The sequence below is a fragment of the Liolophura sinensis genome, chromosome 5 (genome assembly GCF_032854445.1).
Source record: "Liolophura sinensis isolate JHLJ2023 chromosome 5, CUHK_Ljap_v2, whole genome shotgun sequence".
NCBI classification, from domain to species: Eukaryota; Metazoa; Mollusca; class Polyplacophora; order Chitonida; family Chitonidae; genus Liolophura; species Liolophura sinensis.
In genome coordinates this window covers 17,437,523-17,450,074 of record NC_088299.1, presented here as the reverse complement: position 1 = coordinate 17,450,074, position 12,552 = coordinate 17,437,523, and the positions used below count along the sequence as shown (strand labels likewise).

The 12,552-nt window shown below is 41.1% G+C and overlaps 1 protein-coding gene across 1 annotated transcript in view; it reads right to left on the bottom strand.

Moving 5' to 3' along the window:
• Window positions 1-12,552, bottom strand: part of LOC135465694 (adenylate cyclase type 2-like) — a 90,586-nt gene that overhangs the window by 16,437 nt on the left and 61,597 nt on the right. Inside the window, 6 exon segments of the mRNA XM_064743003.1 lie at window positions 1,703-1,870; window positions 2,544-2,630; window positions 3,245-3,306; window positions 3,681-3,833; window positions 5,381-5,522; window positions 6,055-6,213. Of these exon segments, the coding sequence (XP_064599073.1) occupies window positions 1,703-1,870; window positions 2,544-2,630; window positions 3,245-3,306; window positions 3,681-3,833; window positions 5,381-5,522; window positions 6,055-6,213 (771 nt within the window).

Below are 12,552 nucleotides of genomic sequence, written 5' to 3'. Positions count from 1 at the left end.
ATTTCCAGTTCAGACAGAGAAGGCAGTAAGACTTAATACAATGTGTGTACATAAGCACTCCAGATTTCCAGTTCAGACAGAGAAGGCAGTATGACTTAATTCAATGTACGTACATAAGCACTCCACATTTCCAGTTCAGACAGAGAAGGGAGTAAGACTTAATACAATGTACGTACATAAGCACTCCAGATTTCCAGTTCAGACAGAGAAGGCAGTAAGACTTAATACAATGTATGTACATAAGCACTCCAGATTTTCAGTTCAGGCAGAGAAGGCAGTATGACTTAATTCAATGTACGTACATAAGCACTCCAGACTTCCAGCTCAGACAGAGAAGGGAGTAAGACTTAATACAATGTACGTACATAAGCACTCCTGATTTCCAGTTCAGACAGAGAAGGCAGTATTACTTAATTCAATGTTCGTACATAAGCACTCCAGATTTCCAGCTCAGACAGAGAAGGGAGTAAGACTTAATACAATGTACGTACATAAGCACTCCAGATTTTCAGTTCAGACAGAGAAGGCAGTAAGACTTAATACAATGTACGTACATAAGCACTCCAGATTTTCAGTTCAGACAGAGAAGGCAGTATGACTTAATACAATGTACGTATATAAGCACTCCAGATTTCCAGTTCAGACAGAGAAGGCAGTATGACTTAATACAATGTACGTATATAAGCACTCCAGATTTTCAGTTCAGACAGAGAAGGCAGTATGACTTAATACAATGTACGTATATAAGCACTCCAGATTTCCAGTTCAGACAGAGAAGGGAGTAAAACTTAATACAATGTACGTACATAAGCACTCCAGATATTCAGTTCAGACAGAGAAGGGAGTAAGACTTAATACAATGTACGTACATAAGCACTCCAGATTTTCAGTTCAGACAGAGAAGGCAGTATGACCTTATACAATGTACGTATATAAGCACTCCAGATTTTCAGTTCAGACAGAGAAGGCAGTATGACTTAATACAATGTACGTACGTAAGCACTCCAGATTTCCAGTTCAGACAGAGAAGGCAGTAAGACTTAATACAATGTACGCACATAAGCACTCCAGATTTCCAGTTCAGACAGAGAAGGCAGTAAGACTTAATACAATGTACGTACATAAGCACTCCAGATTTCCAGTTCAGACAGAGAAGGCAGTAAGACTTAATACAATGTGTGTACATAAGCACTCCAGATTTCCAGTTCAGACAGAGAAGGCAGTATGACTTAATTCAATGTACGTACATAAGCACTCCTGATTTCCAGTTCAGACAGAGAAGGCAGTATGACTTTAGCTTTTCTATCCTATTTTTGTAAACAAAACGTTTTGTCATTGCCAAGAAACAGTACATGTTCCTGAAAATTTTGCTAATCTTTACAGAGCAAAAATATTACAAGTTACCTAGATATCATTAAAATTTCTTCAGGACTTTAGATCTGTTTATTTATTTGATTGGTGTTTTATACCATAGTCAAGAATATTTCACTTATACAATGGTGGCCAGCACTATTGCAAGCAGAAACTGAGTCATCTCAAGATCACCTGCGGGTTCTGGCAGACCTTCCCACAACCCAAGAGGAAGCCAGCATGAGCTGCACTTGAACTTGCAGTGATCTCATTGGTGAGAGACTCTTGAGTCAATATGCAAATCTGGCATCATTGGCCACGGAGGGCCCCAGAACTTTAAAGGCAAACTTACCTGGAGATCATGAAGATTTGTACAGAGCCCAGTGAGGTGAAGATGACGAGCACGCAGAGGAGACTAAACCTGAATGAGGGATCCCCTTGGTGGACATAAGCCGACTCCATTTCTCTCTGGTTAAACTTCAGAAGAACAGGGCTAAACTCTTCAGAGTTGCACCACTGCCTGCATGTACACACAGCACGTACAGTCATTATTCACTGTTTTGTGTCAGAAAAGCTAAGGACATACATGTGTAAGTATTAAAGCTATAAACTAAAATGCAACTGGCAAAAAAACGGAAGCAATAAATTAAATGTACAATGTTAACACATAAAGTACCTCCATGTGCACGGCCTCCGTGGCCGAGGGGGTAAGCACGCCAGCATGGCGCAATGACCCAGGAGCCTCCAACCAATGCAGTCAATGTGAGTTCAATTCCAGCTCATGCTGGCTTCCTCTCCAGACATACGTGGGAAGGTCTGCAGGTAACATGGGGATGGTCATGGGTCCCCCCACCGGGCTCTGCCCGACTTCCCTCTACCATAATGCTGGCCACCGTCGTATAAGTGAAATATTCTTGAGTAAGGCATAAACCACCAATCAAATACACAAATAAACATACATGTACATGTAGATTCCTGAAGGGCATGAACGTTATCATGAGCGTTATCATGACTAAATGGTACTCATACTGTGAATACAGATTAATGTAATCCTACCTTACTCCACCTCATATGTATCGTTCGTCAATGATCAAAGTACAGACCGCCACAAGTATACACTCTAAAATTTCCAGGCCTCAATTTTAGTCCTCACTTGTCAGCGCATACCTGACATTACTGATTGTAATACTCACTGACGAGTGTCCAGGTATTCCAGCTCTGACACAAGTTGACTGTTCACCTCTTTTATATAGGCTATCTTTTCACGCTGTAAACTGGATCTGCAATAGAATTAGGAAACCAGCCAATTCATGATAGTATTGGATACATACCTTTTAATGGATTAGACTGCAATATGCCATCAGTATTGTCTGAATACATGACTCCACGTCATATGAAGGATCTTACTGCCTCACCCAGTCACAGTATGCAGATGCCAGGCCTGACACCCCACCCAGTTACAGTATGCAAACACCACACCTACCCTACCACCCAAGTCACAATATGCAGACACCACACCAGACACCCCACCCAGTTACAGTATGCAGACACCAGACCCGACACCCCACCCATCCACAGTATGCAGACACCAGACCTGACACCCCATCCAGTTGCAGCATGCAGACACCAGACCTGACACCCCACCCAGCCACAGTATGCAAACACCACACCTACCCTACCACTCGAGTCACAGTATGCAGACACCACACCAGACACCCCACCCAGTTACAGTATGCAGATACCAGACCTGACACCCCACTTAGTTTCAGTGGACTAAATGCACCGGTAATTGATCTATGTGTATTTTGCTTTCATTATACACAGAATTATTCAGATTGCTTAAAGGAACACTGCAGTCTTGTATAAGCCGTCATACATCTGATAAGCATCTTACCGTGAATCTGGAGGACGTGTTCTTGTCTTCCCTAGCACTTCTTGTTCAATCCCAGAAAAACTCTGTACAAGTGTAACAAGAAAACTAATATCAGAGCACACATATCACATTTGCTTTACTTATTTATTTCATTTTAATTACCATCATGTTCATTTTTTGTCATTTCAAGGTTTTCGGTTGGAGGAATTCTGGCTAAGACCAAGAAAGACTATATTTACGCGGTAAACCTCCTGAATTACCAAGCCCAACACATAACCCTACCCAGTGACGTTATTGGTCAATGACCAATGGTCTGCAGCAGCAGGAATTAGGCTCCTCCACTCAACTCACATGACTGAACCAGCCATGAAGTGAGAAACTAAGAGTCAAGCGGAAACGGTTTAAAACGCTAGTGGTACATGCACATGTGTCATCTACTTTGAAAACAAGTTCTTACCTTGGAACTGTAGACCTTCTTGGCCACGGTGTTCCGCCTCAGTTTAGAGAATGGTTTCTCTACCCCCCAGGTCTGCAGGTACCTGGTCACCTTTAGAGAAGCTCTCATATTACTGTCCAAACGTCCACGCATTGGAGTCGCACGGAACTTCCGCTAAACAAAGCAAAATAAGACATCAAATAAGACAATAAATAACATCAAAGACTAATAAGACATTCAGAGAATCCCTCCAACTCGCGTGCTATAGCAGTCAACTAGGCAATGGAATTAGCATAAAGATAAAAACTGAAAAGTGTTGCAGTGGTAAACATGTCATTGTGGGGAAGTTCAGGCAGAAAAATGAGGCAGTGATCTTTGATATGTAAATTGTGAACTGCATGTGGCAATCCGTGAACAATTCCAATGCTGTGAATGGCTGAGCAAATGCTGAACTATGGTAGTAAAATAAAACTTCATTGTGGGGTGTTTAAGTACTAAAAAGTGGTCTTCTGTTTGCAAATCGCTTCCCATGATTGGCTATCCATGTACTATGGGTGGCCACTGCAGCCCTCTGATTGGCTGAGTAAATACTCAGCTGACAACAGTCACTGTCTGCATGGAAGGTTTAAACTTTCCGTCACAGTATAGGAATGCACATGCATGTGGCAGTGTCACAGGCCCCTAGTACTAATACAGATGTGGAAAGCTTTCTACAGATATATCGGCATACATCAAGGTCAATTCTTACACTCTATAAATCTGGTAAAGTAGCTAGAAAGACAAAAAGCTTATCTAGATAAGTGATTGTAAGCTTATAGAAATCTGTGTTGACAGGAGAACAGAATGAAGTCAATCTGAATTTGTGCATAATGTCCATAAAACAAGAAAATGGTCAAATTGCCAGAGCAACCTAATACCCTTCTTGCTCTCCTACATGTAGGTAGGCATGTAGGAAAAAATGTAGCCCTACATGAAACTTTTCTTGATTACAAAAATGGTAATTCGTACAGGTGAGCTAAAAACAAAACATTAAGCAATCCGAGAAAACAATCACTGTACGTCATCCTCATACTTCATATGTATAAAAATCTCTTTGTGTCTAAATGGAGTGATACAAAAGTGCTATAAAGCTAAGACACACCTGTCCGTATGGCTAAAAACCATCAGCATGTTGAAAAAACACCACACTGGCATTTTATCCACAAACTTCTTTAAATCACTACAAAATGCTGTTGTTGGCTTGTCTAAAAGTATAAACATTGCTTTTTGATGGATTCAAGTAAAACTTTCGCATTGTATGCAATCTATTATCCCAGAAGTTTGAATTTGGACAGGCTTATCTCCAAATACCACTTGTTAGGTATTCCAGCTCATGCTGGCTTCCTCTCTGACTGTAAGCGTAAATGAGAAGGTCTGTCAGCAACCTGTGAATGGTCGTTGTTTCCCCCGAGCTCTGCCAGGTTTCCTCCCACCACAATGCTGGCCGCCGTCATATAATTGAAATATTCTTGAGTACAGTGTAAAACACCAATCAAATAAATCAATAAATTGTTCCCAATTTTACCTACTGCATAGAAATCCTATTTAAAATGTATCCAGCATCAAGAAATTACTTAGGAGCAAGGTGTAAAGTGCTGAACAATTAGCTGAACTACTAGTTAAACTACTAGCTGAACACTAGCTGCCGGTTTCACCTTGAACCATGTTAACAGTGCACTTACCCGCTGGAGTTTCTGAGGCTTGACAAGGTAGGTTTTCATATGGAGATCTGACAGGAATGAGCTTCTCTGATCTCCTTCTCCTGGTTCCACTTCAAACTGATCGTCCAAACAGTCCAGGGTGCTTTGGGAGATGTGAACTCTCCTGTCAAACAACATGAAAAGTCACAGTAATAAAAAATGTTAGGGTAATTTAATTAGAATGATAATCGTCCCCCAAAAAACCAAAATATAATTATAGCATAATGAATAAAGTTTGCACAAAAGTAATTATTCAGATTTCAGATTTCAAGTCAGATTTTGAACTTCAGGCCTCGGGTTTGCAAAGCGTTCTTAGACTTAGTCAAAATTTTAAATCATTTTTAAAATGATTTCTGTAACAACATGAAAATATTGCTTAACCACATAAATTCTGGCTGAGTTATTGCATAATAAATTTCAGATAAATTAGGAGAAGGACATCCCAGTGATGTAAATTTGACTTAAATCTAAGATTGCTATGTGATCCTGGGCCCTGGAGACACATGACTTTTGAAAATTTTTTGATGGCAATGAGCATTTCCACCTCATGTAAAACTGCCCGCCATCATGGAAGGAAAACAGCTTGAATTCAGCATTAAACAGCAATCAAATGATTAAACTGTTCAGAACGGCACTGTAAACGTTGACTCACTCACCCAGGAACACCAGAGGACTCCATGTGATTAGCGAGGGTGACATCATCCGACCAGACATCATACTGCCACTTCTTGAGGCCCAAGACTCCCGACAACACGGCCCCTGTGTGAATGCCAATACGCATGTCCACCTCTACTCCTGTCGCCTCTCGCACTTCACTGTGACAAACCAAACAACTATGCATGTCATCTTCTTACACTTAGCGAAAAACATCAACTAGTACTACTGCTGATGTTAAGTACATCATACAGGAAGGGCTGGAGTTGTACAGGTAGAATACCCAGTGTGAAAGGCCGACTTCATAGAAAAATCATGTTACGACAGCAAGCAGACAGAAAACATTTTATTTTCATAAAATTCGTCATTTATATCCAACGTTTTCACAGAGACCCCACTGGCAGGGGAATTCACTTCATCCCACCACATATCTGACTGTGATACACCTCTTCATGTCAAACCACAGCCTATCCAGCCAAAACTAAATGCTTTATATTCGTCAGGGACTGATCGTCTTAAAGGATAACCCATTAGATAGCTTTGCCCAGCAAGGCACACAAATTATTTATTATTTATTTGATTGTTGTGTAATACCATACCAATACACAAGGACTATTTCACTTTCTATGTACAATGTACCACGGGGGTAAGTTGTAAAGTTGAACTTTACCAGCCACCAGCCGTGACATACATACTAGTACAGGTATCTTACCTGTGACCTCCAGCATTCTCAGGCCCATTCTCACAGTTTGTGGTTGTGGGTAGCACTAGGCTTGGGTAACCCTGCCACACTTACAGTAGCACAGGCATCCTGACTTACCCTATGACCTCCAGCATTCTCAGGCCCATTCTCACACAGTTTGTGGCGTGGTTAACATTAGGCTTGGGTAACCCTGCCACACTTACAGTAGTACAGGCATCCTGACTTACCCTATGACCTCCAGCATTCTCAGGGCCCATTCTCACACAGTTTGTGGCGTGGTTAGCATTAGGTTTGGGTAACCCTGCCACACAATAGTAACAATCTCCCAGAATCTTTATCCTTGTACAGTGAGATTCCTGACAAGACATAACACACACATAGATCTTCAAACAAAAATTTCCACCAAACTTTCCATCATTAATCTTACTAGGTAATTTATAGCTGTTATCAGATAGATCAAAAATGGTCAAAATGGATTCATTTATAAATACTGATCAAACAGGCCATTTTTAATGCTTGGTGTTTATGCTATACTCAAAACTAATTTACCAATCTGACAGGAGTCCGTACCTATGGGTGGAGGAATCCAGGTAAGTGGGGGAACTAGTGCAATCTAACTAATACCAAAAACTGAACCGCATTCCCCAAAACTTGCTAGATGCATTCCGTAACAGCCATTTAATACATCCAAATAGTGTATGTGCATTTACATTTCTACAAAAGTAATGACTAAAGACTTTCAGGAATTCAAAAAAAAAAAGGTCACATAGTTAGTGTAAGATTACATAGATGTAAAGCAATGTAATTTTTTTTAAAGATAAGCTTATGCATGCATAAACATTAGCACAAATGCCTCTATCCATATTCCAGCCAGTCCTGAATCCAGTCCTTTGCCTCCTAACGACTTCTCCAGACTGGTATCTGTACCACATGTACTCAACCCACCTGGCTGTCAATGGGTGTTTTGTCCAAACCTTAACGGATCATTCTAATATCACATCCACGATTGTCAGGCTAATGCATCCACTTACTTCCTCAAAGATCATGTGACATTCGCTAACAGTTCTGTGGTGCACTTTTTAAGTTTTCAAACAAATTGATGGTGAGGAAAATATAAAGATTCACATTCTACAATCACCAAGGTTACCTGGGCTAACTGATCAAATTTTCCAAAGAGTTCATTGAGCATGTGAACGAGCTCAGATGCAGAACAGTCTGCAGCCAGTGGGGTAAAGTTCACAATATCTGCATACAAAATACTGAAAGAAATGAAAAACAAATATTAGGAGTTATATTACAGACAAGTAACAGTGTGATGTACCAGTATAAATATACTCCAGTCATCATCAAACTAGTAGGCTACAGAAAATTTAATAAATTTTAACATTTTACCCAAGAATCTCCATATTGATTTATTGGTTGATTGATTTAATAAAAAAATTTCAACATTCTACTTAAAAACGCTTTATTTTATTTAATTATTAATTTAATAAATAAGTTTAAACACTCTACCCAATAATCACCTTGTTCATTTATTGACTGATTGATTTAATGAATAAATTTCAACACTACTTAAAAAGCACCATATTTACTTGTTTACTGATTGGCTAAAGACTTTCTAACACTCTGATCAGGAATGACCTTATACACAACAGTGCTGATGTTCACTGTTAAAGGAAGCTGCAGTATCCAGGCGGAGCTATGAACATATTTACTCATCTCACTTGGTTGCTTCTCATAAGACCTGTTTAATATTAGTGATAACTTGCTTGGTAACTTTTACAGCCTCTTACAATCATGGTTTTTGTCTCATCAAGAGGAATATAATCACTGATCTTCATAATAACCCACCTGGGGGGTTAGGGTTGTGGGGGGGGGGGGGGGGTTGTGGTGAATTTATAAACATTTAAACTGTCACTACAGGTGCATGGTCTGAAACTGACAAAACACATTCCCAACTTTTGATGGGTCTTGATAGTTAGACTAATGCCATCCACAGAAATCGCCAATGCCCAGGCTTACGTGACATCGGAGTTATGTTGCACATAGAGGTCATGGAACATGGTACACTTTGGTGTCTCAGACTCTGCACATTTCACAAGGTGATCTTTGATGGTCTTGACCAAGTTAGATGGAATACAGCTGACCAGCAACTCCTCCTGTATCACAGAAAACATCACATAAAAAGGTTGATAAAGTTTCTTGTGAAGCTTGCTTTTGAAATTTCACATACATCATACATGCACATGCTTGTCAGGTTAATGCTTCCCTCAGTTATAACACACTGCATATGTTCCCCCAGCTCTGATCAATACTTCCCTCAGTTATAACACACCACACATATTCCCCCAGCTTTGATCAATACTTTCCTCAGTTATAACATACCACACATATTCCCCCAGCTCTGATCAATACTTCCTTCAGTTATAACACACCACACATATTCCCCCAGCTCTGACCAATATCTCCCTCAGTTACAACACACCACACATATTCTCTCAGTTATAACACACCACACATATCCCCTCAGCTCTAACCAATAGTTCACTAATTTATAACACACCACACATATTCCCCCAGCCCTGACCAATAGCTCCCTCAGTTATAACACACCACACATATTCCCCCAGCTCTGACCAATAACTCCCTCAGTTACAACACACCACACATATTCTCTCAGTTATAACACACCACACATATCCCCTCAGCTCTAACCAACAGTTCACTAATTTATAACACACCACACATATTCCCCCAGCCCTGACCTAGCTCCCTCAGTTATAACACACCACACATATTCCCCCAGCTCTGACCAATAACTCACTCAGTTACAACACACCACACATATTCTCTCAGTTATAACACACCACACATATCCCCTCAGCTCTGACCAATAGTTCGCTCAGTTATAATAAACCACACATATTCTCTCAGTTAGAAAACACCACACATATTCCCCCAGCCCTGACCAATAGCTCCCTCAGTTATAACACACCACACATATTCCCCCAGCCCTGACCAATAGCTCCCTCAGTTGTAACACACCACACATATTCCCCCAGCTCTGATCAACAGCTCCCTCAGTTATAACACACCACACATATTTCCCCCAGCTCTGATCAATACTTCCCTCAGCTATAACACACCACACATATTCCCTCAGCTCTGATCAATACTTTCCTTAGTTATAACACACACACATATTCCTCAGCTCTGCCCAATAGTTCCCTAATTTATAACACACCACACATATTCCTCAGCTCTGCCCAATAGTTCCCTAATTTATAACATACCACACATATTCCCCCAGCACTGATCAATTGTTCCCTCAGATATAACACACCACACATATTCCCCAACTCTGACCAATAGCTCCCTCAGATATAACACACCACACATATTCCCCCAACTCTGACCAATAGCTCCCTCAGATATAACACACCACACATATTCCCCCAACTCTGACCAATGACTCCCCTCAGTTATAACATACCACACATATTCCTCAGCCCTGACCAATAGTTCCTTCAGTTATAACACAGCACATATATTCCCTCAGCTCTGACCAATAGCTCCCTCAGTTATAACACAGCACATATATTCCCCTAGCTCTGACAAATAGTTCCCTTATTAGATATAACACACCACACATATTCCCCCAGCCCTGACCAATAGCTCCCTCAGTTATAACACACCACACATATTCCCCCAGCACTGACCAATTGTTCCCTCAGTTGAAACACACCACACATATTCCCCCAGCTCTGATCAACAGCTCCCCTCAGTTATAACACACCACGACATATTTCCCCAGCTCTGATCAATACTTCCCTCAGCTATAAACACACCACACATATTCCCTCAGCTCTGATCAATACTTTCCTTAGTTATAACACACCACACATATTCCTCAGCTCTGCCCAATAGTTCCCTAATTTATAACATACCACACATATTCCTCAGCTCTGCCCAATAGTTCCCTAATTTATAACATACCACACATATTCCCCCAGCACTGATCAATTGTTCCCTCAGATATAACACACCACACATATTCCCCCAACTCTGACCAATAGCTCCCTCAGATATAACACACCACACATATTCCCCCAACTCTGACCAATAGCTCCCTCAGATATAACACACCACACATATTCCCCCAACTCTGACCAATAACTCCCTCAGTTACAACACACCACACATATTCTCTCAGTTATAACACACCACACATATCCCCTCAGCTCTAACCAACAGTTCACTAATTTATAACACACCACACATATTCCCCCAGCCCTGACCAATAGCTCCCTCAGTTATAACACACCACACATATTCCCCCAGCTCTGACCAATAACTCACTCAGTTACAACACACCACACATATTCTCTCAGTTATAACACACCACACATATCCCCTCAGCTCTGACCAATAGTTCGCTCAGTTATAATAAACCACACATATTCTCTCAGTTAGAAAACACCACACATATTCCCCCAGCCCTGACCAATAGCTCCCTCAGTTATAACACACCACACATATTCCCCCAGCCCTGACCCTCCCTCAGTTGTAACACACCACACATATTCCCCCAGCTCTGATCAACAGCTCCCTCAGTTATAACACACCACACATATTTCCCCAGCTCTGATCAATACTTCCCTCAGCTATAACACACCACACATATTCCCTCAGCTCTGATCAATACTTTCCTTAGTTATAACACACCACACATATTCCTCAGCTCTGCCCAATAGTTCCCTAATTTATAACACACCACACATATTCCTCAGCTCTGCCCAATAGTTCCCTAATTTATAACATACCACACATATTCCCCCAGCACTGATCAATTGTTCCCTCAGATATAACACACCACACATATTCCCCCAACTCTGACCAATAGCTCCCTCAGATATAACACACCACACATATTCCCCCAACTCTGACCAATAGCTCCCTCAGATATAACACACCACACATATTCCCCCAACTCTGACCAATGACTCCCTCAGTTATAACATACCACACATATTCCTCAGCCCTGACCAATAGTTCCTTCAGTTATAACACAGCACATATATTCCCTCAGCTCTGACCAATAGCTCCCTCAGTTATAACACAGCACATATATTCCCCTAGCTCTGACAAATAGTTTCCCTTATTAGATATAACACACCACACATATTCCCCCAGCCCTGACCAATAGCTCCCTCAGTTATAACACACCACACATATTCCCCCAGCACTGATCAATTGTTCCCTCAGTTGAAACACACCACACATATTCCCCCAGCTCTGATCAACAGCTCCCTCAGTTATAACACACCACACATATTTCCCCAGCTCTGATCAATACTTCCCTCAGCTATAACACACCACACATATTCCCTCAGCTCTGATCAATACTTTCCTTAGTTATAACACACCACACATATTCCTCAGCTCTGCCCAATAGTTCCCTAATTTATAACATACCACACATATTCCTCAGCTCTGCCCAATAGTTCCCTAATTTATAACATACCACACATATTCCCCCAGCACTGATCAATTGTTCCCTCAGATATTACACACCACACATATTCCCCCAACTCTGACCAATAGCTCCCTCAGATATAACACACCACACATATTCCCCAACTCTGACCAATAGCTCCCTCAGATATAACACACCACACATATTCCCCCAACTCTGACCAATGACTCCCTCAGTTATAACATACCACACATATTCCTCAGCCCTGACCAATAGTTCCTTCAGTTATAACACAGCACATATATTCCCTCAGCTCTGACC